At 41.0% G+C, this 25,441-nt stretch overlaps 1 protein-coding gene across 6 annotated transcripts in view; it reads left to right on the forward strand.

Annotated features, from left to right (window-relative positions):
- LOC144614886 (uncharacterized) overlaps window positions 1-25,234 on the forward strand; it is a 171,944-nt gene extending 146,710 nt beyond the window's left edge. For all 6 annotated transcript variants that reach the window (XR_013553153.2, XR_013553157.2, XR_013553155.2 and 3 more), the window contains one exon: window positions 23,976-25,234. Coding sequence is in view for 2 of the 6 variants with exons in the window: in XM_078440916.2 (XP_078297042.1) it covers window positions 23,976-24,124 (149 nt within the window). In the remaining 4 variants the exon portion in view is untranslated. The remainder of the gene's footprint in view (window positions 1-23,975) is intronic.
- The last annotated feature ends 207 nt before the right edge of the window (window positions 25,235-25,441 follow it).

The raw sequence follows: 25,441 nt of genomic DNA on the forward strand, positions 1-25,441 counted from the left end.
TGCAGAGCTTTTAGGATCTTTGCAGGATTGTTCTTATGAGAGGTGGTGTAAGGAAAAGTGTCAGCTTTGAGATTGTAAACAGAAGGATTTTATTTTTGCAGGGAAGGCTGGAGAAATCTGTCTTCTCTCAAAGCACTTCTGAGAATAGAGTTGATGGCCTGAATAATGAGGATTCTGTACTTTTTTTTGGTTTGTAAAACACTACATAAATAGATTTTTAAGAAATTTCTGCTTTCACGCAGAAAAAAGTTTTAGAGTTTTCTATACCTAAGATCATGCCATCCTCAAGGAGAGACTATTTTATGTCTTCCTTTTTGATTTGGATGCTTTTAATTTTTTTTTCTTGCCTTATTGCTCTGGCTAGGACTTCCAGTACTATAGGAGTGGGCAACCTTGTCCTGTTCCTGATCTTAGAGGAAAAGCTTTCAACCTTTCACCATTAAGTGTGTTGTTAGCTGTGGGCTTGTCATATATGGCCTCTCATATATGACAAGAGTTTTTATCATGAACGGATGTTGAACTTTTTAAAATGCTTCTCCCCATCCATTTAGATGTTTATATTCATTTTATCTTTTATTCTATTAATGTGATATACCACCTTTGTTGATTTGCATGTGGTGAATCATCCTTGCATCTCAGGGATTCATCCCACTTGATCATGGTGTGTGATCTTTTATATATGCTGTTGAATTCTATTTGCTGAGAATTTCTGCATCCGTATTCATCCGGAATATTGCACTATAAAACTATAGTCTTTTTTCTTGCACTGTCCTTATTTGGCTTTGGTATCAAGGTAATGCTAGCAGCATCATAGATAAATTTGAGAGAGTTTCCTCCTCTTAATTTTTTTTTAGGAGGGGGGCAGAGTTTGAGAAAGATTGGTACTAAATCTTCTTTAAATGTTTAGTAGGATTCACTAGTGAAATAATCAGGTCCGAGGCTTTTCTTGGAGATTTTCAATTACCTATTCAATCTCCTCACTCATTATGTGTGAAGATTTTCTGTTTCTTTATGATTTGGTCCTAGTAGGTTGTATATTTCTAGTGTTTATCTATTTCTTCTAGGTCATCCAATTTGTGGCATAAATTGTTCATAGTAGTCTCTTATGCTCCTTTGTATTTTATGGTATCAGTTGTAATGTATCCTTTGTTAGGTATAATTTTATTTGAATTCACTCTTTTTCTTAATTAATCAGACTAAAGTCTTGTCAACTTTACCTTTTCAAAGGACTATTAGTTGTTGTTTTTAAAATCTTTTCTATTGTTTTTCTATTCTCTATGTCATTTGATTCTGTTCCAGTCTTTATAATTTTCTTTCTTCTGCTTACTTTGGGCTTAGTTTTTTTCTTCTTTTTCTAGTTCCTGGTAATGTTGAGTTGTTTTCTTGAGATCTAACTTTTTTCTTTTTCTTTTTTTTTTTTTAATTGTTATCGTTTATGTACTTTTGAAAGAGAGAGAGATACAGAGCATGAGCGGGGGGAGGGGCAGAGAGAGAGGGAAACACAGAATCGGAAGCAGGCTCCAGGCTCTGAGCTGTCAGCACAGAGCCCAATGCGGGGCTTGAACTCATGAACCATGAGATCATGACCTGAGTCGAAGTCTGACACTCAACCGACTGAGCTACCCAGGCGCCCCTAACTTTTTTCTTAATATATGCATTTATAGATATAAACTCTTCTCTTAGAACTATTTTTCTGTACCCCATAAATTTTAGTATGTTGATTTCCATTTTTGTTTGTCTCAAGGTATATTTTGACTTCCTTTTTGATTTTTTCTTTGACTCATTGGTTGTTCAAGAGTGTATTGTTTAATCTAACTGAATTAAATATTCTTTCCCTGTGCCCATGAAAGAAACAGATGGTGAATGTCACTAGCAGGGTACTTGCTATGTTGTATGTGTATATTTCTGTCTGCACTTCTCTATGTGTGCTCCTTGGAGCAAGGAGTCTATATGTTATTAATCTTTATGTGGCCAATGGTTGCACTATGCTTAAAAACGGTTTCTGGGTAGCCATATTGGTTTTTGGATAAAGAAATAAGGGAAGGATTAGAACAAGTTTATTATTACAGGGAAAAAAGTAGACTTGAAAACAAATATGCTCATTAAAGGCCCTATAAGAAAGAAGTCTACACAGGAGTGCAAAAAAGAAAGGTAATCGGTTCTAAGTGATGAGTGGTGGCATGAAAGAGATTCAGAGAATAGGTGATTTTTGAGATTATTTTAAAAAGGTAGGTGGGGGGTGCCTGGGTGGCTCAGTCGGTTAAGCGTCCAACTTTGGCTCAGGTCATGATCTCACGGTCTGTGAGTTCGAGCCCCGCGTCGGGCTCTGTGCTGACAGCTCAGAGCCTGGATTCTGTTTCAGATTCTGTGTCTCCCTCTCTCTCTGACCCTCCCCCGTTCATGCTCTGTCTCTCTCTGTCTCAAAAATAAATAAACATTAAAAAAATAATAATAAAAAATAAAAAGGCAGGTGGATGTTGGTTTGCTCGACAGAGATAGGGGAGGAGGTATTAGCACTACAAGTTGAAAAAAAAAAGTTGAGCAGAGATCTGGATCATGGCGGCATGGAACAGCATTGCGAATGGCAGAAACGTGAGATGTGAGAAATTTGCCATCATGAGAACAAAGAGAATGGACAGAGGTTTGGTGAGAGACAAGTCTAGAGAAGAACATCTATATGGCATGCTAGGGAGTTTGAACTTTATCTCAAGGGTTTTGAAGGTCCGTTAGAAGTTTTTTCAGCACAAGGGATTTAAGTGAAACTACTTTTTGTTTTTGTTGTTAAGGAGGACCTCAGTTGATGATTGTGTTCAGGAGTGTTTGACAAGGTTAAGAATCAGAGGAGACTAACTAGTGTGGTAAGAAGAGGGAATAGTGGGAAGACTGTGGGATAGCTACAGGTCAGAAAAGGCTAGGGGCATCCACTTTCAAATGTCCCCTCTCCGTAAAGACAACTTTCATATTATTCTTACTTTCTAATCTTATACTCTAATAAACTTTGCCTGCTGCTCAAAAAAAAAAAAAAAAAAAAAGGCTTGGTTCACAGAAAAAAAAAATCATTCAGAGCCGAGACACCATACTAAGAGTTTGAAAAAGAAATGATTAGCGTAAAGTTTCAGCAGGAGGCTACAGAAGAGAGGAGAGTGACACAGGACAACTTGAAAAGGCAGCATGTGGCACTGGCTGGAGATGCGGACAATGGACAGGGCCCTACAGACTCCCAGTTTGGCTTGGGTGACTTGGGTGGACAGTTATGCCACTTATGACAATGAAAGAGCAGTTCTGGGGATTCCATCGGTAGAGTTTTGTACATATTGTTTGGAGGTGCTTGTGGACTACGAGGCGGAGAAGGTCTAGTAAGCAGTATGCAGTTTGGGAGCAGGATTTGAAACAGAAATGACAAGATTGGTGTCAGCAGCATACAGGCTAGGAGAAGTTCAGGGAGTGACAGAGATGACCTAGGGGAAATCTCATTCAATGTATTGTGAACTAAGAACAAGACTGAAAATAAAATCCTGGGGTAGACGGAGGGTGTCGACACTTTAAGAAACAGGCAGGAGCCAGAGAAGGAACTGCTGATTTTCTACATTTCTGACTGGGAAAGAGAGAGGTCAAGTAATAAGAAATCAGAGAGATTCAAAAGAAAAATGGAAACCCAAAGGAGTTTAAAGCTTACAAATCAGTAAAGGGGAGAGGTGGAAAATACTGCAGGGTTAAATACTCTATCTGAAGAGAGATGATGGAATTGGATAAGGAATGGGTAACGGGGTCCATCTCATACTGAAGGGAGGACGGTGTGTCCCATGAAACTGGAGGAAAGAGAATAAATTGGGGAGAGGGTCGGGAGGACTCCAGAATTATAGATTAAAGAATCAAGATTCTTACCCATATTTTCTCAATGACGTAAAAGGCAAAGAGCTGAAAGGAGGGTTGATGGTCGGGAACAAATAAGAACACTGGAGAAGAGGCAGAGTGGAAACTCTTGGAACTGGGAGAGGATCTGATCAGGTATAATAGTGAATTGGGGGGTTCAATGGAGTCCCATGCACCTTCTCGCTTCCCTGACGGAAAGCACGTTTCTGATTGTCAGAAAAAGGATAGATATTTCCAAAGTACATGCAATCACCTAAATAACTTGTGAAACAGAAACCATATTCTGTCTTAGTGAAGTATGAAAATCCACAGAGCTTTTATATGAAAATGAAAAATAAAAGCCAAGCAAACTTGGGTTATGCTGGACTGGCATCACTGGAGTCCAAAGATCCAAGACGAGAGAAAAAACGAGCATGGACCATGGATAAAAATCATTGTTAAGGCACCTTCCCCCCTAACTAACAGACAAATAAAAGCTACGCCAAGCCTAAGAGGAGCTCCGTTACACGGCTATGCTGGTAACAAGATAGACTTGCAAGCTATGACTTTGGGGTGACACAAATTTAAGCAGTCTGGACTGCTTAGCAACTCGACCATAAGAACAGTGTCAGATGGTGGATGGCCAGTCTGACCCGACACCGAGGGGTTTTGTATCCTATGTAGCAGAAGGACGGAGCAGAGGGTCCTTCCCTGGAGAAGCAGCTGAGTTCTAAGTGGAAGGCCACTGTCCAATTAAAAAGAGCATTGGATCAAAAGCTTCATCTTCTTTGTCCCAGTAAAACAGACAATGTTCTGGTCAGTCTAATCGGGACAAAAAGACACAAATTAAACATTCATCATCAATTTGAAAAGCTATTTGTAATCTAGTAATAGAAATGTACTATCTTGATAGGATTTAAAATTTCTCTCTGAGACCAACACGCAATATGATATTTAAAAGTAAAATAGCAGGAACGTTCTCTTTTTTTTAAATCATTTTTTCCCCAGAACATTCTTATTAAAACTAAAAGCGAAACAAAGATGACATCATAATCATTCACTTTACACTATTCTGAAGTTACAGCCAACGAAAACGAGCAGAAACTGAGAAGCAAGAGATAAAATTCTTGAAGAAGAAAGAAAAGTGATCATTTATAGACCATATGCTGGTCTACCTAGAAAACCCATGAGACTAAATTGATTGTTTGAACTAGTTAGAGAGTTTAGAAACATAGTCAGTTGCAAAATTAATATATAAAGAGGTTACTACCTGCCAGAATTTTATCAATTAAAAAAGCCTAATAAAAAATTCCTGTTCACTGGAGTACTAATTTATAATATCTAGGAATAAATTAAACAGAAGTTCTGCAGAAGCTACATGAACAACAATTGGAAACTTTTACTGAGGGAGATTAGAAAAAAAACTGAAATAAGTTGACATGGCTGCTGTATTCATGAATGGTAGAATATAGCAGTAAAAAAAAATATTGTTAGTCCTCAAACAGATGTATTAATTTAATGTGATTTATGTACAAATCCCCAACTGTTTTATGAAACTGGTTAAAATTATTATGACTTTACCTACACACGTGAGCTTGTTCTCATCAAAGCCAAGAAAAAAACTGAAAAAAAAAAAGAGGAAATTTGTACCACCAGGCAGCTAAAAATTATTAGAAATGCACATTTGTACATCATATAGACCAATACGGAACCTGAAATAAAACCTAGCATAATGAAGAACTTAGACTCTGGCAATGTTGAAATTTAAATTGGTGGGAAAAGGATTGATTATCCATTATGCGGAGCGAGAATAAGTGGCCAACTCTTAAAGTCACATCCTCTCCTAGACCAGTGTAAGTGCCTGTCTGGATTTGCCAGGTTCCACCAGCCCCCGGAGCACAGCCTCCAATGCTCCCTTCTATCACAGGATATACGACAGTTCCAGCACCCACCTTGGATGCGGCTGAGTCCATGGAATCCACCTGTCCCTAGCAGGGCTTGGGTAGAACAGCTCAGAAGCACGAACCTTGACCATTGAAAGAAAAGAGATGGAGAGTTGAAAGCTCACTTCCTCTCCCCTCATCCTCTCTCTGCTCCATTGGATTCGGGCATTGGCTCTGTGAGCCTCTCTGTTGACATCCTGCACGACTGAGCAATGGTTGTGTTTTCCTTTGAAACTCTGGCCAAGCCTGGTAGTCACGCACCACTTTTGATCTTCTTTCCTTCTGCCACTCTTTATTTTCCCTTTCTTCTCAACTCTTGATGCCCTGGGATCTTTCGCCCCTAAACTTTTAACGTGTAAGCTTTTCCTCGGGCTCTGCTTTGCAAGGAAGTAGGGCTAAGACACAGTCTTTGCACTGCGTCCTAAAATACACCATAGATCGATAACACATTACAATCTAAAAACAATGCATAAAAGGTGAAAAATGGTAGTTTGTCTGTCTACAAATGTGTATGTTATTGAGGTGTGGAAATCTTTTTAATGCAAGAATTTGATGGATTTAACTTACCAAGTTTTAAACCTATGCAGATTAGAAATATCATAAACAAAATTAAACAACAAATTAAAATATTTGAAATGCTTTTGGCAGAAACAGATTAACATATCAATAGAGTGGTGTAGGCTTATATACAAAGAGTTCTCATAAGTCAATAAAAGTATATCTCATTAGAAAAATAGACTAAGGCTTGAACAAGTAATCCACAAAAAAGAAACACAAATGCTCCAAAAGCATATGGAAAAAAATGTTCAGGCTTCCTAAAACCAAGGAAATACAATGAGCACTATAAATGAGCAGATTTGCTAAGATTAAAACCAAAAGCAGTTCCACAAATCAGAGAAGGTTGCATTTATACTTCTGCAGACCTACTAGGAGGCCTGGAAATTGCTACATTCTTTCTGGCAATGTGTATCAAAAGCTTTAAAAATGTTCTTATCCTTTAAACCAGTAAATCCACGTATAAAAATTTTATGCTAAGGAAATAACCAGAGATCTAAGACCTAGGTGGAAGTACATTTAGAGCCACATTACTTATAATAAATAATCAGAGACAAGGCAAATGCTAAAGAAAGGGACTCTCTAGATACATTTTTGTATATTGATAAGATGGGATTCTCTGCACCTACTTCAAACTATGCTTTTGAAACTATGGAAAGTTGTGGGAAAGTGTTCTCAACACAAAATATAAAAATGCTTGTAAAAGTAGTGAAAAATAAAATTTTAAGAAGAAAACAAAGGGCTTACACAACATGTGTAGCTCTTTTTCTCTCTCTTGACATCTTCTCCCCGGCAAAACGAAGCTAAACTCAAGAAGAACTGGAGGCACAAACATTAAAAAATTAATGGTGAGTCACTCTGGGTTTTTTCCTAGAGTAATTTGTGCTCTCATAAGCCTAAGAGATTATTTTTAAATGACTTTGGACCATGGGCCTAAATGTAAAACACGAAACCATGAAAATTCTAGAATAAGACATAAAATCAAATCTTTGGGACCTGGAGGCAGGCAAAGATTCCTTAGGACATAAAAATCTCAAACCATAGGGGCGCCTGGGTGGCTTGGTCGGTTAAGCGTCCGACTTCGGCTCAGGTCATGATCTCACAGTCCGTGAGTTCGAGCCCCGCGTCGGGCTCTGTGCTGACAGCTCAGAGCCTGGAGCCTGTTTCAGATTCTGTGTTTCCCTCTCTCTCTGCTCCTCCCCTGTTCATGCTCTGTCTCTCTCTGTCTCAAAGATAAATAAACGTTAAAAAAAATTTAAAAAAAAATCTCAAACCATAAAGAAAAAAAAAAGTGACAATTGGACTTCATCAAAATTTACCATTTTGCTTTGAGAAGACACTATTAAGAAAGGAAAAAGCAAGCCAGATGAAAGAAAGATGTTATCAATACATGTATTTAACACAGAAAGTGTACCTAGGTTATATGAAGAATGCTTAGAGCTCAATAAGAAGAAAACCTGATTCTGAAAATAGACAAAAGATTTGAACACACGCTTTACGAAAGAAGATCTGCAAATGGCCAATGAGCACATAAGAAGATGGTCCAAACCATTAGTTACCAAGGGAGTACAAATTAAAACCACAATGGGGGGTCTCGGGGTGGGGGGCTCAGTTGGTTGAGTTTCCTACTCTTGGTTGCGGCTCAGGTCACGATCTCATGGTTTGAGGGTTTGTGCCCCGCATCGGGCTCTGTGCTGGCAGTGCGGAGCCTGCTTGGGATTCCCTCTCTCCCTCTCTCTCTCTCTCTCTCTCTCTGCCCCTCCCCTGCTCGTGCTGTCTCTGCCTCTCTCAAAATAAATAAATAAACTCAGAAAAATAAAATAAAACCACATGGACACATCACCGCATAGCTTAAATGTAAGTGACTAATAATAGTAAATGTTGTCGAGGATGTGCAACAACCAGAATTCTCATGTATTGCCGTGGGGGATGCAACATGGTGCCACTACTTTGGAAGTGGTTAGTTTCTTAAAAAGTTAAACATATTCCTACCCTACCACCAGCTGTCCTATTCCTAGGTATTTACCCCCAAAGAAATAAAAATATACACCCACATAAAATATTGTGCACAATCCTCATGGCCATTTATTTGAAATAGCCTCAAACTGGAAATAATCCACGTCCACCAACAGGTGAATAAATGAGCAAATCGTGGCACATTTATACAATTGAATACCACTCAGCAATTAAAAAAGTGAATTGCTCGTATGCACACTGATATGGATGAATCTCAAAGTGATTTTATGAAGTGAAAGAAGCCAGTTACAAAGGACCACATACCGTGTGACTATATCTCTATAACGTGCCGAAGAATGCATCCTAATCTAAAGTGGCAAGAAACGTCAGTGGCTGCCTGTGGCCAGGAGTAGAGGAAGGGATGGAGAGTTAAGGGACACAAGGTAACTTGAGGGGATTATAAAAATGTTCTATATCTTGATAGTGGTGGCAGTTTCATGGATACATACATTTGTCAAAACTCATTAAATTGTACACGTTAAATGGATGTAGTTAATATATTTTACATATAAAGAAAATTAATTACAAAAAATTTTCTTGCTGTGTCCCTCACTGGATGAAATCTACCCGATATTGATTACTCCTTTGCTTATTGTCTTTTCTCCTACTTAGTATTATGTTGTTATAATAGACATAGGGACACAACTATAATTGCTTCTCTGTAGGGAGTGTGTGTGTGTGAGAGAGAGAGAGAGAGAGAGACAGAGACAGAGACAGAAAGATAGAGACAGAGAGAGAAAGGTGGTGGGGTGGGGGGAAGAGCAAACATGACAGAGATGGGGTGGAACTGAGGAAGAAGAGACTGAACATTCCAAAATGCTAGCAGATTTTTGGTGGTGAGAAAATTCCAGAGACATGATATTCAGAATCCAGATGGAGGCATGTGACTTGCAGTAAGATAGAGCACTGGGAATCTGAGGTGGACACATGTGGGTCTGAAGCAGCCATGTCTCATGACCTCAAATTTCCCACAACATGAAGTCACATGTTCTGAGAGAGGGTCCTGGATAGGCAGGTGGTTGAGAAGAATGGGGTGTACTACAGAAGTCAACAAGGGATATATAAAGGAATCAGTTGAAACAAGGGAGGTCAAGGAATGAGCAGAAAATTCTAGACCAAGAGGAGCCCTCTCTGTGCTCTCAGTGGGTTTTCAGACCTTATCTTCTAGGATGTGCTTAAAGGACAATGTGCTGCTGACCATTGATTATCATCCCCTCCTCAATTGCTCATCCAAATCTCATAAACATTTGGCAAATGTCTAGACTTTCACTGTGAAGAAATTAGAAAATGGAGGTGCTTACGCCATGATAATTGGCAGATCTTCTTAAGCATCACCGACGAGGCATGATACTCATGATGGAGATCTGTCTCCAGCAAACAACATCCCCCACCTCCCCTTACTAAAGGATTATACTGTATTGTGTGTAATATGTCTATTAAAGAGCCTTTGCTTTTTACTGGCAAGGTGAGAATGTAGTCTTGCTAAGGAGAATCGTTTGTGCCTACTAAGTAGACCGTGAAGTTGGAACAGTGGCCGAGAAGATCTATATGCCAAATAAATTTTATTCTAATGACTTTGGTCTGTATCATCAGTCTTAGATAATTGTGCTGCAGCAGACATGACTTTCTTCCAGAGGCCGACTGTTAGAATGCATGACATAATAATGCCGCGATCAGTCTGACCTAGCCCTCGCTGAGGGTGAAGAGGTACAAATTCACAGGCTCCTCTCACTACTAGAGCATGATACACTAACACAGTGTTTGGAGGTGAGCCATCCATCCCAAAACATGTTGTTAAAACTAACACCCAACCAAAACAAACATTTGGATCTTCGGGGCTCTATAAAGAAGGCAATTAACAGATTATAAATGGGGTAGGCTTCTGATGTTTTAATTTGGGTCTTCAGAATTTCAACTTATGTCTCTGATACTCATCACTGCATCGTTGTGCACTTGATTAACCTTAATTGCCAAGATAGCAAAAAAAAAAAAAAAAAAAAAAAGAAAAGAAAAAGAAAAAGAGCACCCTTACTATTTTGTGTTTGATCATAGTTGTGGAAGAACCAAAAAAAATAAAAAATAAAAAATATTGGTCTGAGGACAGAATAATTAGCAAATTAATTAATTGAGGTCTGTGTATATCTTTATTTTCAAGGCATTTATTGGCCTTGACTAAAATATTCTCTTTTTTTTTTTAAAGCTTATTTATTTATTTTCACAGAGGCAGAGACAGTGCGAGTGGGGGAGAGGCAGGGAGAGAGAGGGAGAGAGATAATCCCAAGCAGGCTCTGTGCTGGAAGAGGCTTGAACTCACAAAACTGTGAGATGGAGACTTGAGCCAAAACAGAGTCAGACGCTTAACCAGCTGAGCCACCCCAGCGCCCCTAGAATATTCTATTTTCATTCCCTAAAGGGGCAGTGAGGCTATTAAGTAGAGGCATAGTTAGTTAACTGGGAGGGCATGGCTGTGTTCTATCCTTTTTTCTTTCTTTTTTTAGAGTTAAGAATGAGATTGGAAATTCTAAAATACTAAGGGTTATGAAGCAGAGAGAAATAACCCAGGGGCCTCTAGAGGCATCGGATCCAGGATACACAATGAGGAATTGAGCCTGGAAAGCCCTATTCTGAGGGTTTTACACGCATTCCATTGAAAACTCACAACGACTTCCTGAAGTAGGGTTTATCATTGTTCCTATTTGTCAGATGAGAAAAGTGAGGCCTAGAGAGATTAAGTAATATGTGCCTATTCACAGAGCTAGTAAGTGGGCGAATAAGGACTTTTATCCCTGTGATGTGGCCTGAAATTCTTAGAGGTATATATTTTTTTTTTTTTAATTTTTTTTTTTCAACGTTTTTTAATTTATTTTTGGGACAGAGAGAGACAGAGCATGAACGGGGGAGGGGCGCAGAGAGAGGTAGACACAGAATCGGAAACAGGCTCCAGGCTCCGAGCCATCAGCCCAGAGCCTGACGCGGGGCTCGAACTCACGGACCGCGAGATCGTGACCTGGCTGAAGTCGGACGCTTAACCGACTGCGCCACCCAGGCGCCCCTCTTAGAGGTATATTTTAATTAGATACTGTAGCAAAAGTACTTAACATGATGTCCTTCTGTCACTAGATGCTTAAAAGGTGCCAAAATATGTTAGGTAGTATTAATTTATTTGGATTTCGTAGTAAGACAAAGTCAACTGGTGTTTATAAATTTCAAGGTCTCAAGCCAATACCAATGATAACCCTTAAAAACGGTAAAAGCAGGAGACTTGAGAAACGCGGTCTTTGCCCTTCCCTGCTGTACTCAGTGTGGTTGATAGAGGACCCCTATTCTGTAACCCAAGTTACACGGGTGTGTTTGGGGGGGGGGGTGGGGAGGTAGTGAGAAGGATAGGCCACTCCCATCAATCACAGAGAGACGGGACCTTCTTTTTGGTTTGTCCTCACAATTTTAAAACAGCCAGTGAAATCAATCACTTTGGAGTCGAGGCAGATTCATACCTGTTTGGCAACACACAGAAAAAGCGGCCAAAGCACTCGGCTGATGGCCTCCGATCGATGCTCACAAAATTAAGAAGGCCACTTGACCTGGCTCCCTTTTTCTTTCCGACCCTAAACTCCCAGCTGTTTTGTGAAAGGAGTGTACTCTAAGGGCCAACGCTGAGGCTTGGCCCCTTAATTTTCCTGTTTCACTAGGGAGAGTGGGGTGAGGGAGTGAGGCGCCATGTACGGAGGTGGGTAAGGTGCACACCGACTTCAAACTTCTTGCTTTTTTCGAGCTACGTCTCCCTGAACTAGTCTCTAAAGAGCCGTACTTAGTGCTGTGTTTGCTTAAAGACTAGCAAATTTAGAGCTTCCACTCATGTGATGTTGAAAGGTTTTGTAGCCATTCTCTTAATGTGGTTTTGACACCTTATATCCCATCATTACATAAATAAGGTCGGTGATATTTAAGCAGATTTTCATTTAAATTTCCTTTTGCTCTTTCGTGTTTTTGTCTCTTGCTTGTAACTTTGAGAGGACTGTATCAGGGCTTACACAGTTAACAAAAGCAAACTAAAGCAAATAATCACCTTCTAATACTTCTTTCAGCATATTCTAATTTTTTAATGGAGAAAATGCATTCTTAAATTAAATATGCATAATAAGGAATACTAATAATAAGAATAAAGTGGAATATGTGAGAATGAATCTAGTGTTGTAAGCAAATGCATTTGATTTTCTGAGGATAAAAGCTGGCTCGAATCCGTAAGAATCAGTGCAAAAAAAGAAAAGCCTCATAATGTTCACAAATTGTCCATAATTGTATGGATTTTAAATATAAAAGTTGGCAGTGGGAAAAGCTAAAAGCCATTAGGAAATATACCATTGTGCAATGCACTAGGAGCAGTAAGTCACAATCGTATGAAAAAATCCCTAGTAGAGTTTTCTAAAATTTTGATAACCATACTTGAGACTTATCTTGGTGTTTACTACAATGCATGCATTGTTCAGCATGACATGGCCTAATGCATATATGAATCATATTTGAAAAGAGCTACTAATTAACATGAATAGTCTTCGTCTGTGAAGGTCGTTTATTGCGAAGTTCTTTTTTTTTTTTTTGCTTTTTCTCTAGTTGGATATTGCTAAAGGAGCCCTCAACAACAGCCATTAGTTTAAGAGACTAGTCTGTTTTCTGCCTGGCATTCGGTTATAGTTTTAAAGAGTCTTTTTCTCCTGTGAAGAAGCCATAAAAATAATATTTAAAAGTAAGAGGGAGAGAGAAGAGGAGAGGAGAAGAGAGACCTTTCTCTTACTGAGCGATACATCCGTTCATTAAGTTTTATTCGGTGATCAACTGTATTCTCTCATGAACTTTTCGCTATAGTATCTAAGAATTGTTTGGCCAAATTGTTAGACTTTATTTCAAATGGGATTGATCAGGAGTTTTTCTTTGAAAACTGGGTTGGCCAGCACTTTCCTAGGATTCACTGGGACAGGCCCTGAAATGTTTTCCACAGAAGTAAAAACACTTTGGGGCTAGGTTCTACTATTTTGCACTGAAGGAACTTCCAGAACCTTCCACTGGTTCAATTTTGGGATGCCGTAGGTTTTTTTGGCTTAGATGTTTTAAGAAACTTAGCCAAGATGAAGGGATTTCTAAGGACTGTTGGGAAACAATATTACCCCATGCTAAAAATCTCTCTTAGCTAAAAACCTTCACTCAGAGCTTTGTCTCCATTTGTCATAGTTCATTTTATGTGTCAAATTGGCTAGGTTATGGTATCTAGTTGTCTAGTTGAACGAAACAAACAGACTGGGCTAGTCTAAATGTTGCTCTGAAGATGTTTTTTAGATGTGACTGACATTTAGATCAGTGGACTTTGAGTAAAGCAGATTACCCTCAGTAATGTGGGTGGGCCTCTGCCAATTGGTTGAAAGCTTTAAGGCGAAGACTGAAGTTTCCCAAAGAAAAAGAAACTCTGCCTCAGTAATGCAATGTGGAAATCTTGCCTGACTTTCTCGCCTGCGGATTTTGGACTCGAGACTACACTACCAACTTCTTCCCGAATTTCCCACTTGACAGCCTGTCTAGAGACTTGCCAAGCCCACAGTCCTGCGAGCTAATTCCTTAAAATAATATCTACCTATCGACCTATGTATCAATCATCTATCTATCTATCTATCTATCTATCATCATCTCTATCCTACTGGTTCTGTTTCTCTGGAGAACCCTGACTCATCCAATACATCATGTAAGTAAAACTAGTAGTAAGTTTATAGCACAGAACATGCTCTTGGCCTCTCAAAAGAGAACTGGGTTTTGTGGCCAGGTTTTCTTGAGGCAACAAAGGGACTAACGAGCCAATCACTTTGTGAGTTTTGCCTCTAAGATACCAGATGACCTATTTGATAAATATATACATTATTTGTGCTACTGGTCAATCCGGTTGGATTAATTCCCTGAGACTTTGTTAATTATATGTGGGGTTTTTGGGTGTATGATTAACTGTGGAAGTGTTGAGTGGCTGTTATTGGAATCGCCTGAATCACTCCAGCAAGGCTTGGCTTTGGAAATATCAAACAGCAGTTCTCACACTGACTTTGTAACAAATACTTTTGATATTAAGTTTTGAACCATGTCAATGCTTTAAAAGACAAAATTAAATCCAAAGTACCGAAGACAACCTTCAGCTTGTACCCGCTTGCCACAGGTATCTCACACTACTCGTTAGCCAGTGAGAGGAGCACACATATGGGGAGGGATGAATCCCCTCAGATATCACCTTTTCCATCTTCCTGGTTCCCTCTATTCTTGAAGTCGATGTACACAATCAGTGTTCATTGACGGTTCATCACGTACAAGTGTCTTACTCAGCTCAGCTGCCGTAACAAAACAAAACAAAACGCCATAAACAATGTGGCTTAAACAACAGAAATTTATTTTCTGGAGATCGGGAAATCCAAGGTCAAGGTCCAGTAGAGTTCAATGTCTTTTGAGGGCTCTCTTCCTGACTTACAGATAAGCACCTTTTTTTGCTGTGCCCTCACATGGCCTTTCTTCAGTGCATGAATGTGGAGAGAAAGACTCCAGCCTTACAATCTCATTTAACCTTAATTACCTCCTGAAGGCCCCATTTAACCTTAATTACCTCCTGAAGGCGCTCTCTTCAAATACAGTCACGTTGGGGGGTAGGGCTTTAATACATGAATTTGTGGGAGAGGGGACACAATTCAGTCCATCACAACGAGGCACTCTGTTTTGTACTCAAGATATTTCTTAATTGGGCACTCTCCTGGAGACTGCAACGTTGCAGGGTGTATTGGACAAATGTACAGATGTCTTGAGGCAGAATGTGATAAATGCTAAAAGCAAGGGTCTACAGGACTGTGAGGGATGGAGTGGTCACATACAGCAAGGTGATCAAGAGAAACTCCCGAAGCAGGATCCCTTGCATTAGGCACTGAAGGGAAGTAGGACTTTCACCAGTGATAGGATACATAAGATAAGTAGTCGAAGGGCAAGGGATGGAGATGTTTAGGGAAGACGGGCTGGTCCAGGTTGTCTGGAGTGCACTAAAGTGCGGCAGGGATTGTGGTAAGAAGGGTAGACTGAGGTCAGAGAAGTGAGGGACTGACATTCCAAGGGACTTTTTGGGAAGGTATTGGTGAGTCACCAGAAACTTTTGCCTCAGGAGGTGCTGGTGATTTTATAAACTTCCTTTTGCTGCCACTGAACACACTGCCTCAGACCTCTTTACTGGAAAAGTCTGATTTTACCATTAAGAAACTGATGCCTTCAAAGTTGGGCCATTCCCCCTCCAAATGGAACCTTGCCCTCTCACGGAAACATGTCTGTGGGGGTAACTGACAGGGGTTGGGCAGACAGTCAGGGGCAGGAAATGACGAGGCTCTGAATGAAGGAGTTTTCTCAAATGAATTGCAGAAAGGATGTTCCAGTGTGTTTTCCTGTTTGGGAAGTTTAATTCTTCACGGTTTGCTTGGCTGTCAGAACGCTTCACATTTTTATTTGTGAACATACACGGTGATCATCCTTAAGACAAAAAAATCTGATGGCAGTTCCCTCGATGCCCTTGTTCAGAGCAGATGTTGCAGTCAGAGCTGGGCTTTCAATTCTCACCTCTGAGATGTTGTAAATTGCATTAAGAAGCATCTCCCCTGGTCTTCATGTTTTACATACAACTTATTAAGGTAATGTTGGGGAAAGACGTTGAAATAGACAAAAGTTAACAGATTTGTAGATCGCTACGACAGAGCCGTCATCTGCACTGATGCAATTACTCACAGCTCATGTGACAACCAAAATATATGAACTCAACAGGGGAGTCAAAAAGAAAGAGGCACACACTCAGTTCATCAATATGGAACAGCTTTGCAGACCTAGAAAGTTCAGAAAAACGTAAACATTAGTTTTTGTGTTGGGGGGCTGCTCACAGAAGGGTGATAGATGCAGAGACGGACAGCCCAGAGGGTATCTTCCCTTAGAAAATGGTAGGGCTCAGAGGACTATGGATCCTGAGCTGAGAAAGGAAGTTTTTTCTCTTAGTGGGAAATGAAGTTCTCTTGCCCCACTTCTCTTCACGGTGAGCTCTTCTCTCAGCATCCCTGATGTGGGACCATCTCACCTCTCCTTGAACCCTTCCACAGCCTGAACTTCGTACATTCCAACTTGTTGTTTGGACTCTGTTGGACATAACCTACGTCTGCATGGCAGGGTGAAAATTGGATAAACAGCCACGCTGACTCCGGGGAGATTTTTTTATGCAAACATCTGTTTCTTGAATTTGGCCAGGGTAAGGCCTAGGGGAAGGCGGAATTTCGATTGACGAAATAAGATCAAGAAGATGCTGCCTCCTTTTTTTTTTCTTCCTGTTTCAGGGCATATAAACCCTGTTTCCCTTCAGCATTACACAGGGATGAAATCCTTTGCAAGTTTCCCCTGATACTGGGTTTATGTCCAATTCGAGTTTAGATGAGATCATGTGGATGCTTTTTCTGGTACTTTGCTGTACTACAGATGTAACTTGCTTTGAAAGAAATCTCATGCATGCATATAAAAATGTGAATTTAGAGTAAATGTGAATAGAGCAATCAACAAATATTTACGAGGCACTTCCCTGTGCCCAGAGCTGGTCAATACTCTAAAGTGTATTAAAAGCATGGAGAAATGAACCCTTGCATGTAGGAAATCTAAAGTTTTAAATTTGTTTTTTTAATGTTTTATTTATTTTTGAGACAGAGAGACAGAGCATGAGCAGGGGAGGGGCAGAGAAAGAGGGAGACGCAGAATCGGAAGCAGGCTCCAGGCTCTGAGCTGTCAGCACAGAGCCCAATGCGGAGCTGGAACTCATGAAGCTGAGATCATGACCTGAGCCAAAGTCGCTTAACCACCTGAGCTACCCAGGCACCTCACCAATGCACATATCCTTTTGACACCCAACATTGTCTTCCTAGAAATGTATATGCTTGCATATGTGCGTAAAGATGTGTGCAGGGGGCACCTGGGTGGCTCAGTCGGTTAAGCGTCCGACTTCGGCTCAGGTCATGATCTCACGGTTTGTGGGTTCGAGCCCCGTGTAGGGCTCTGTATGGACACACACACAGAATCTGAAGCCAGCTGTGCTGTCAGCACAGAGCCAGATGCGGGGCTCGAACTCACGAACCGAGAGATCATGACCTGAGCCGAAGTCGGATGCCCAGCCGACTGAGCCGCCCAGGTGCCCCAGGAAATCTAAAGGTTTAAGAGGAAGTTGAAGGTATAAAGGACAAGAAAATACAACCTATGTTTCGGTACTACATTGTAAATCACCAATATTAGTAGCTGTGGCTATCTGTAATAGGAGAAGGTAGGGTGAACCCCCGAAGCTGAAGAATTCAAATAGAAGCTTGAATCATGCAGGATCTAAGGTGCTGAGAAGCTCTGAGCAGGTGGAGCCTGGGAGAGGGGCCTTTCCAGTGAAGGAAATTGCAGAAGCTGTCAACAAAAGTTATCATGTCAATTGATTGTTCGCTGACTAAGGGCTAATTACATGGAACATTGTTATCCCCGTTTACCAAAGGGGAGGTGAAACTTGGTAACAGATAAATAACAACAATAACAACCATAGCTAACACTCATTTAGCACTCACTATGTTCCCGGAACTGTTCTAGGTGCTTTGTGTGTTTTAAATTATTTGTGGCTTGTAACAAGCCGGAAGTTGTCCAACCTCAGCGTTGTGGCTAGGGTGGCTACAAGGGGCTGGTGTTGGCGGTCATGTCTTTGTAGGTAGATTCCTGGAGGTGTGGTCATGGTGACCTCTCCCACAGGCTTCCAGCTCTCTCTAGGTCAGCTTGCTGACCAGAGAGTACCAGGCAAATACTATCCTTATACCCCCATTAGGCACGAGGAAACTGAAGCACATAGAAATTAAGAGACTAACCCAAGGTCACCCAGGCAGTGAGTGGCTGACCTGGGATGAGACCCAAGCTTCTCCAGTTCTAAAGCCCACAGTCTGCGATGCTAAATGAATGAGGAGAGCAGAAGCTGGGCGAGCAAAAGAATTTTGAACTGGCGGGAGGGATGGGGTGCTGAGGTGGGGGAGGGGGTGCATATGAGAAGTAAGGAGAAGTGGATGGGTATTATGTCATTCTCAAACAATTCTCTGTGTGAATTTAAAATGTGAGTCTGATCGCCAACATTCAGGCTTTGCAAAACATTTCAGGACACCAACACTACATACAGGAGGCACCAAGTCCTTCCTGTACAGAAGGAAACTCATCAGAATATTGGTCTCAAGATTCCCCACCGATTCAGTCTTCCCCCAAGGCCCGAGCCTCCAGACAAGAGGGACACAAAAGCAAACATGGGCCTCCCCACCTCTACACAGGTTCCTCTCTTATGAAGTACCAGTTATTAATTTCAAAACATTCCTTGTGTCTCTATATTTACCTTCTACACAGGCCTTGATCCCTGGAATTTAGTGAAGATATAGGATCGTGTGGGCCCTCTTTACATCTGTTGGTGGGACAACCAACAACCTAACTGGAAAAAAAATAGATATTAGGTTGGTACTCAGAACCGGCTAAGTTGGGGGAGAGAGGCAGTGATGTAGTCAGAGGGGATCCGGCTAATTTTTCCTCTTATCGACACCCTATTGCTAAAATTCCCTTAGTAATGATTCATTTCTCTGGGGCTTTTTCTTATTTTTCTTTTTTTTTTTTTTTTTGTTCAATATATGAAATTTATTGTCAAATTGGTTTCCATACAACACCCAGTGCTCATCCCAAAAGGTGCCCTCCTCAATACCCATCACCCACCCTCCCCTCCCTCCCACCCCCCATCAACCCTCAGTTTGTTCTCAGTTTTTAACAGTCTCTTATGCTTTGGCTCTCTCCCACTCTAACCTCTTTTTTTTTTTTTTTCCTTCCCCTCCCCCATGGGTTTCTGTTAAGTTTCTCAGGATCCACATAAGAGTGAAACCATATGGTATCTGTCTTTCTCTGTATGGCTTATTTCACTTAGCATCACACTCTCCATTTCCATCCACGTTGCTACAAAGGGCCATATTTCGTTCTTTCTCATGGCCATGTAGTACTCCATTGTGTATATAAACCACAATTTCTTTATCCATTCATCAGTTGATGGGCATTTAGGCTCTTTCCATAATTTGGCTATTGTTGAGAGTGCTGCTATAAACATTGGGGTACAAGTGCCCCTATGCATCAGTACTCCTGTATCCCTTGGGTAAATTCCTAGCAGTGCTATTGCTGGGTCCTAGGGTAGGTCTATTTTTAATTTTCTGAGGAACCTCCACACTGTTTTCCAGAGTGGCTGCACCAATTTGCATTCCCACCAACAGTGCAAGAGGGTTCCCGTTTCTCCACATCCTCTCCAGCGTCTATAGTCTCCTGATTTGTTCATTTTGGCCACTCTGACTGGCGTGAGGTAATATCTGAGTGTGGTTTTGATTTGTATTTCCCTGATAAGGAGCAATGTTGAGCATCTTTTCATGTGCCTGTTGGCCATCCGGATGTCTTCTTTAGAGAAGTGTCTATTCATGTTTTCTGACCATTTTTTCACTGGGTTATTTGTTTTCCGGGTGTGGAGTTTGGTGAGCTCTTTATAGATATTGGATACTAGCCCTTTGTCCGATATGTCATTTGCAAATATCTTTTCCCATTCCGTTGGTTGTCTTTCAGTTTCTGGGCCTTTTTCCATAATAAAGCCAACAAAATCTTCTGGTGGAAAAAATACCTAACCCAGTGGTTTGAAACAGCATCTTAGACCAATTTATTTTTCTTAAATGAATTCTGAATTATAAAGTCAATGTACAAGATAAAAGGTGAGATAGTCTGGAGGAATCAGGGGCCAGGAAGGGCTGGCGGCTCCTCTTGCTGGCTTAGCCTTTGCCTTATCCTCCACATTAGCCCCGGAGGCAACTCAGAGTCTTGGGGCTGTGGAACTTCCCAGGAAATCCTTCATGCATCTCATTTAGGACACAAGCCACAGAATGCCTGACTAACCAACGTCTTAAACACATAAGGTTTCATTTTTCTGATAAAAATAAAAGTCTGAAAGGAGTGAGCTGCCAGCGTTGGTTCAGGGGATCAGAGATTTCGGGGCAAATGTCTCTGAGAGTTTCTTTCTTTTCTTTTCTTTTCTTTTCTTTTTTTTCTTTCCTTTCCTTCCCTTCCCTCCCCTCCCCCCCTCCTCTCCTCTCTTCTCCTTTCCTCCCTCCCTTCTTTCTTTCTTTCTTTCTTTCTTTCTTTCTTTCTTTCTCTTCTTTCTTTTTTTTCTTTTTTTCTCTTTCTTTCTTCTTTTTTCTCTTTCTTTCTTTCTTTCCTTCTTTTTTTCCCTCCCTCCCTTCCCTCCTTCCCTCCTTTCCTTCCATCCATCTTTCCTTCCTTCCTTCCCTCCTTCCCTCCCTCCCTTCTTTCTTTCATTCTTTCTTTCCCTTGTGATCTAAAGAAAAGGAGGTTGCTTCAGCTCCAGTCATCACGTTTTTGCTCAGGGAAGGAAGACAGAAGGTCACTGCCAGCCAGTGTTCCTTAAAATCAAGAACACATAGGAATGCAAACTGGTGCAGCTGTTTTGGAAAGCAGTATGAAGTTTCCTCCAAAAGTCAAAACTAGAACTTCCCTATGACCCAGCAATTGCACTACTAGGTATTTATCCAAAGATTACCAAAATGCTGGTTCAAAGAAGCACATGCACCCCATGTTTATAGCAGCACTATCAACAATAGCCAAATTATGGAAAGCACCCAAATGTCCATCGACGGATCAATGGATAAAGAAGATGTGGTTATATACACAATGGAATATTAGTTGGCTATCAAAAAGCATGAAATCTTGCCATTTGCAGCAATTTGAATGAAACTAGACTGTATTATGTTAAGAGAAGTAAGTTAATCAGAGAAAGACAAACATGTGATTTCACTCATGTGGAATTTAAGAAACAAAACAGATAGATGAACATAGGGGAAGGGAAGGAAAAATAAAATGAGATAGAAACAGAGAGGGTGGCAAACCATAAGAGACTCGTAAATACAGAGAACAAACTGAGGGTGGCTGGAAGAGTTGTGGGGGGCGGCAATGGGCTAAATGGGTGATGGGCATTAAGGGGGGGGCACTTGCTGGGATGAGCACTGTGTGTCATATGTAAGTGATGAATCACTAAATTCTATTCCTGAAACCAATACTATATGTTAACTAACATGAATTTAAATTAAAAAAATAAAGAAATGAAATATTTTTTTTAAATAAATAAAGAGCATTAACGACTTTCCTGAAAACTTCAGCAGACATCTGCTTAAGCATTTCTGGCCTGAAATATGCCACATGGCCACTGTAAGGTGCAAAGGATTCTGGGAAAAGAAATATTTAGTTAGCCCTATTGCCACCCCAAAGAATACTGGGATTCTATTGTCAAGGAAGAATCCAGGTGTGGCTATGGAATAGATAACAGTGTAAGCCACAGCCTGGTTCTTCTCTTTATGTAGTTCATGAAGGAAAACACGACATTTTAAAGTTTTTGTTATAGACATTGCATATAAGATGAACTTATACTATAAAACTAGTGACTTCCCTTTTGATGGGAGCAAGGGAGTTTAGGTCCTGGTAGGTTGCTGATGGAGAAAGGGTGCTAGAAGGGGGAAAAGGGGTAAAGAAAATGACAGAAAAGCATTGAAGATAAACTACTGGCAATTCATAGGGCACTCCATGCAATTTTGACTGAATGTACCTGATTTGTCTGGTGGGATGGCAGATATTCTGGAACAATGAGCCTAATACGATGCTGCAGCTTCTTAAAAACTGTAGAATTTGTTTCAAGTGTAAGCAGCGTGGCTGCTCAACCAAATACATTCGCTTGATTATCCAGGAAACTGCTTTGTTGCGGCACAACTGAACTTACTGGAATATGATAAAATAGAAGGAAATGTCAGTAAAACATGTTTCAGAACACACACACACACACACACACACACACACACATACACACACACACACACTAAAGATAAAAACCCATATAGGGTACCTGCTTTGTCAGTGCCTTTCTGCTAAACAGTGAATTTTGCTCCCACGTCTCTCCCTTCCTGCTAAACAGATCATCAGGGGACAGGTGATCGTATCTGTTTGGGGGTGTAGTTATGAAACATTTTCAGTGGAGAGCATGAATGAGCAGGGTCTTGTCCTGAAAAACAGAACAAAAAGAAATTATTAATCATGTTTCCCTTTGTATATTTACTGTTTTGCTTCTGAAGGGAGTATTAGTCCACTAAGAGATGCATAATTAGGAGATATGCCAGATGGGTAATCAATGTGATTTTAAATTTTTATAGAGAGAGAACAGAGCTGTAGCTTGGATTTTTTTTTTTAGAAGGTACTTTAGCTCTGTGCATTTAAAGACAAACATCTTGCATTAGAGGGTTACTGTCTTCCATGCAATGGCGTTGAATATGTTCTTAAATCCTTTTATTTAAAAAACAAAACAAAACAAAACTGGCCTGATGGAATAGAAGACCTGAATGGGCTACCAAATGGACAAGAAAAGCTAACATGCAGAGATGGGAACGGAGGTCTCCTGCTGGGAGTGGCTGAGAGCTTTATTTAATTATAATCATCATTATATCAAACAAACAAACAAACAAACAAACAAACTGAAAATTCCACTTCCCTTTCCTGGCTTTGCAGTCCATGAAGATTTACTTGTTCTCTCAGTTCTCGGTCTACAGGAAACCCTTTCTGGATCCCCTTATTTAAGCAAAGCAAGTGAGACCTTTGGCTAAAGGGGTGGCTGTCTGGCCAATGAGACGGGCTTGGTAATGGGGTCACCTTATGGGACCAGGCAGCAGAGCTGACGCCTCAAGGGCAGAGTTTTTTAAAACTGTGGGTTCTGACACATTAGGGAACCGTGAAATCAATCAAGAGGGCTCTGATTGCATATTATTTCTTAATCCAAGAGAGTTGCCCAGAAAAAATCGAATAAAACATCTAAATGTGAGTCACATGTAAGGGTTGCATTATTTATGAAATTTTTGTTCCAATAATAAATCTGCGTCCTCATAGAAATCATTTTTCTTTACGTGGGTCATGGTCAAAAAAGTTTGAAAAATACTTCAGCAGGGTTAAGTGCGAGAGGGAAGTTGGCCTTGAGCTGACAACTTGAGCCGGAAGGGAAGGGGGTGGTGTAGTCTCTGGGCCCCTCATGTCCCTGTGAACACCTGCCAGGGCTTGTAACACATTGAGCCGTGGGTGTGTGCATCTTCAATATTCTCACACACATACTCTTTCACACGAAGTTGAGAACATTTTTGCCAAGTTACCCATCCAAAAACACCATTTGGAATTTGATTGGGATTACGTTACATTTATAACATAACTTGGGGGAGAACTGACATCTTTGCTTAGTTGAATCTGCCAGTCCAAGGGTGTGTGTGTGTGTGGGGGGGGGGTTCTGAACTTACTCTAGTATTTTTCTAGATCGCTCAGCTCTGTTTATGTTATTTTTTACAAATGCTTTTCATTTTTTACTTTCCTGTTGGCTCCTCTGTGTTTGGCATATATTTTAGTTCCTTGTGAGTATATGTAGGTATTTTTCTGTTTTGGCACCATTTTCTTTTCTTCTTTCAGGTGTACTGACCTCTCTGGTCACTGAACTTGGAGACGTCGTCCATGCATTCCTGCTCCTGCTCATGCTGTTCCGCTGTGCAGAAAGCCTTTCCCTGCACTTCCCGTGGAATGTCTGCACAGTTGTTACCACGGCTTGGCTGCTCCCCTAGGCAGAGCTGTCTCTCCGGAGGATTACTGCAATTGCCTACTAACGGGTCTCTCAGTTTCTTCTCTTACCCGCCTGCCATTCCCCACATAGCTGTTGGGGTGATCATAACATCCAGGTGGGGCACCTGGATGGCTCATTCAGTTGAGCATCTGACTTTGGCTCCAGTCATGATCTTGCGGTTCGTGAGTTCAAGCCCCACGCCGAGCTCGCTGCTGTCGGCACAGAGCCCGCTTCGGATCCTCTGCCCTCTCTCTCTGCCCCTCCCCAGCTTGCACCCTCTCAAAAATAAATAAAAAACAAAACAAAACAAAAATTAAAAAAACACCTAAATCGAGATCCTGTCACTTTCCTCCCTAAAACATCTAATGGCTTCTATTGGCTTTGCAAACATCCAAACACGATTCAAGACCCATGGGGCTTCCCATGATGTGGTTCCTGCTCACTTCTTTGACGTCGTCTCTTGGACTTTTCCTCATCATTTGTGACACTTTGGCCACACTGGCTTTCCTTTAGGGCCTCAACAGTCCAAGCCTGTGCCTCCTTTGGTGCGTTGGCTGTTACCTATTTATTTCTGTGACTCCAGATGCTCCTGCTTATGAGGCCCATGTGGCTAGATCTTTCTGGACACGTGGACACCACACACGTTTTTAAATTCTGATTTGGGGAGGCCCTTTCTGAGCCCCAATATAAAATGGCACTCTCCACACATCTGTTCTCAATGTATCATCTTTTTTTTTAAAACGTTTATTTTTCAGAGAGCGAGAGAGGGAGAAGGCAAGCGCATGGGCGAGTGGGGAAGGGGCAGAGAGAGAGAAGGGGGACAGAGTATCTAAAGCAGGCTCTGTGCTTACGGCACACAGCCCAATGTGGGGCTTGAACTCACGAATGGTAAAATCATGACCCGAGCCAAAGTCAGATGCTTAATCCACTGAGCCGCCGAGGCACCCCTCATCTTTTATTAAGACTCTATATAGTATGTGCAATTTCCTTCTTTATTATCTCTTTCCCACTCCCCACCCCACCCCTGCACATGAGACTGCAGATTCCATTTGAGTGGAGATGACTATCTCCCAGCCCCACAAAGGCACTAAATAAATATTTGTTGACTTAATGGATAGTTCTATAAAGCAGGTACTATACCAAATACGGAGCATAGAAAATGTTTGTTCCTTATCTTTAGAAAGTCTACACTCGGACGGCAGGGATGCTGTGATTGCCTCTGACTTTTCTGAAATCATCTTGTTGCGTATATGTGTGTGTGTAGAAGCAGGGCTATGTGGAAGGGAGTCCTTTAGAAATTAACTATTAGAATATATTT

The sequence above is a fragment of the Panthera onca genome, chromosome F1 (genome assembly GCF_046562875.1).
Source record: "Panthera onca isolate mPanOnc1 chromosome F1, mPanOnc1 haplotype 2, whole genome shotgun sequence".
NCBI classification, from domain to species: Eukaryota; Metazoa; Chordata; class Mammalia; order Carnivora; family Felidae; genus Panthera; species Panthera onca.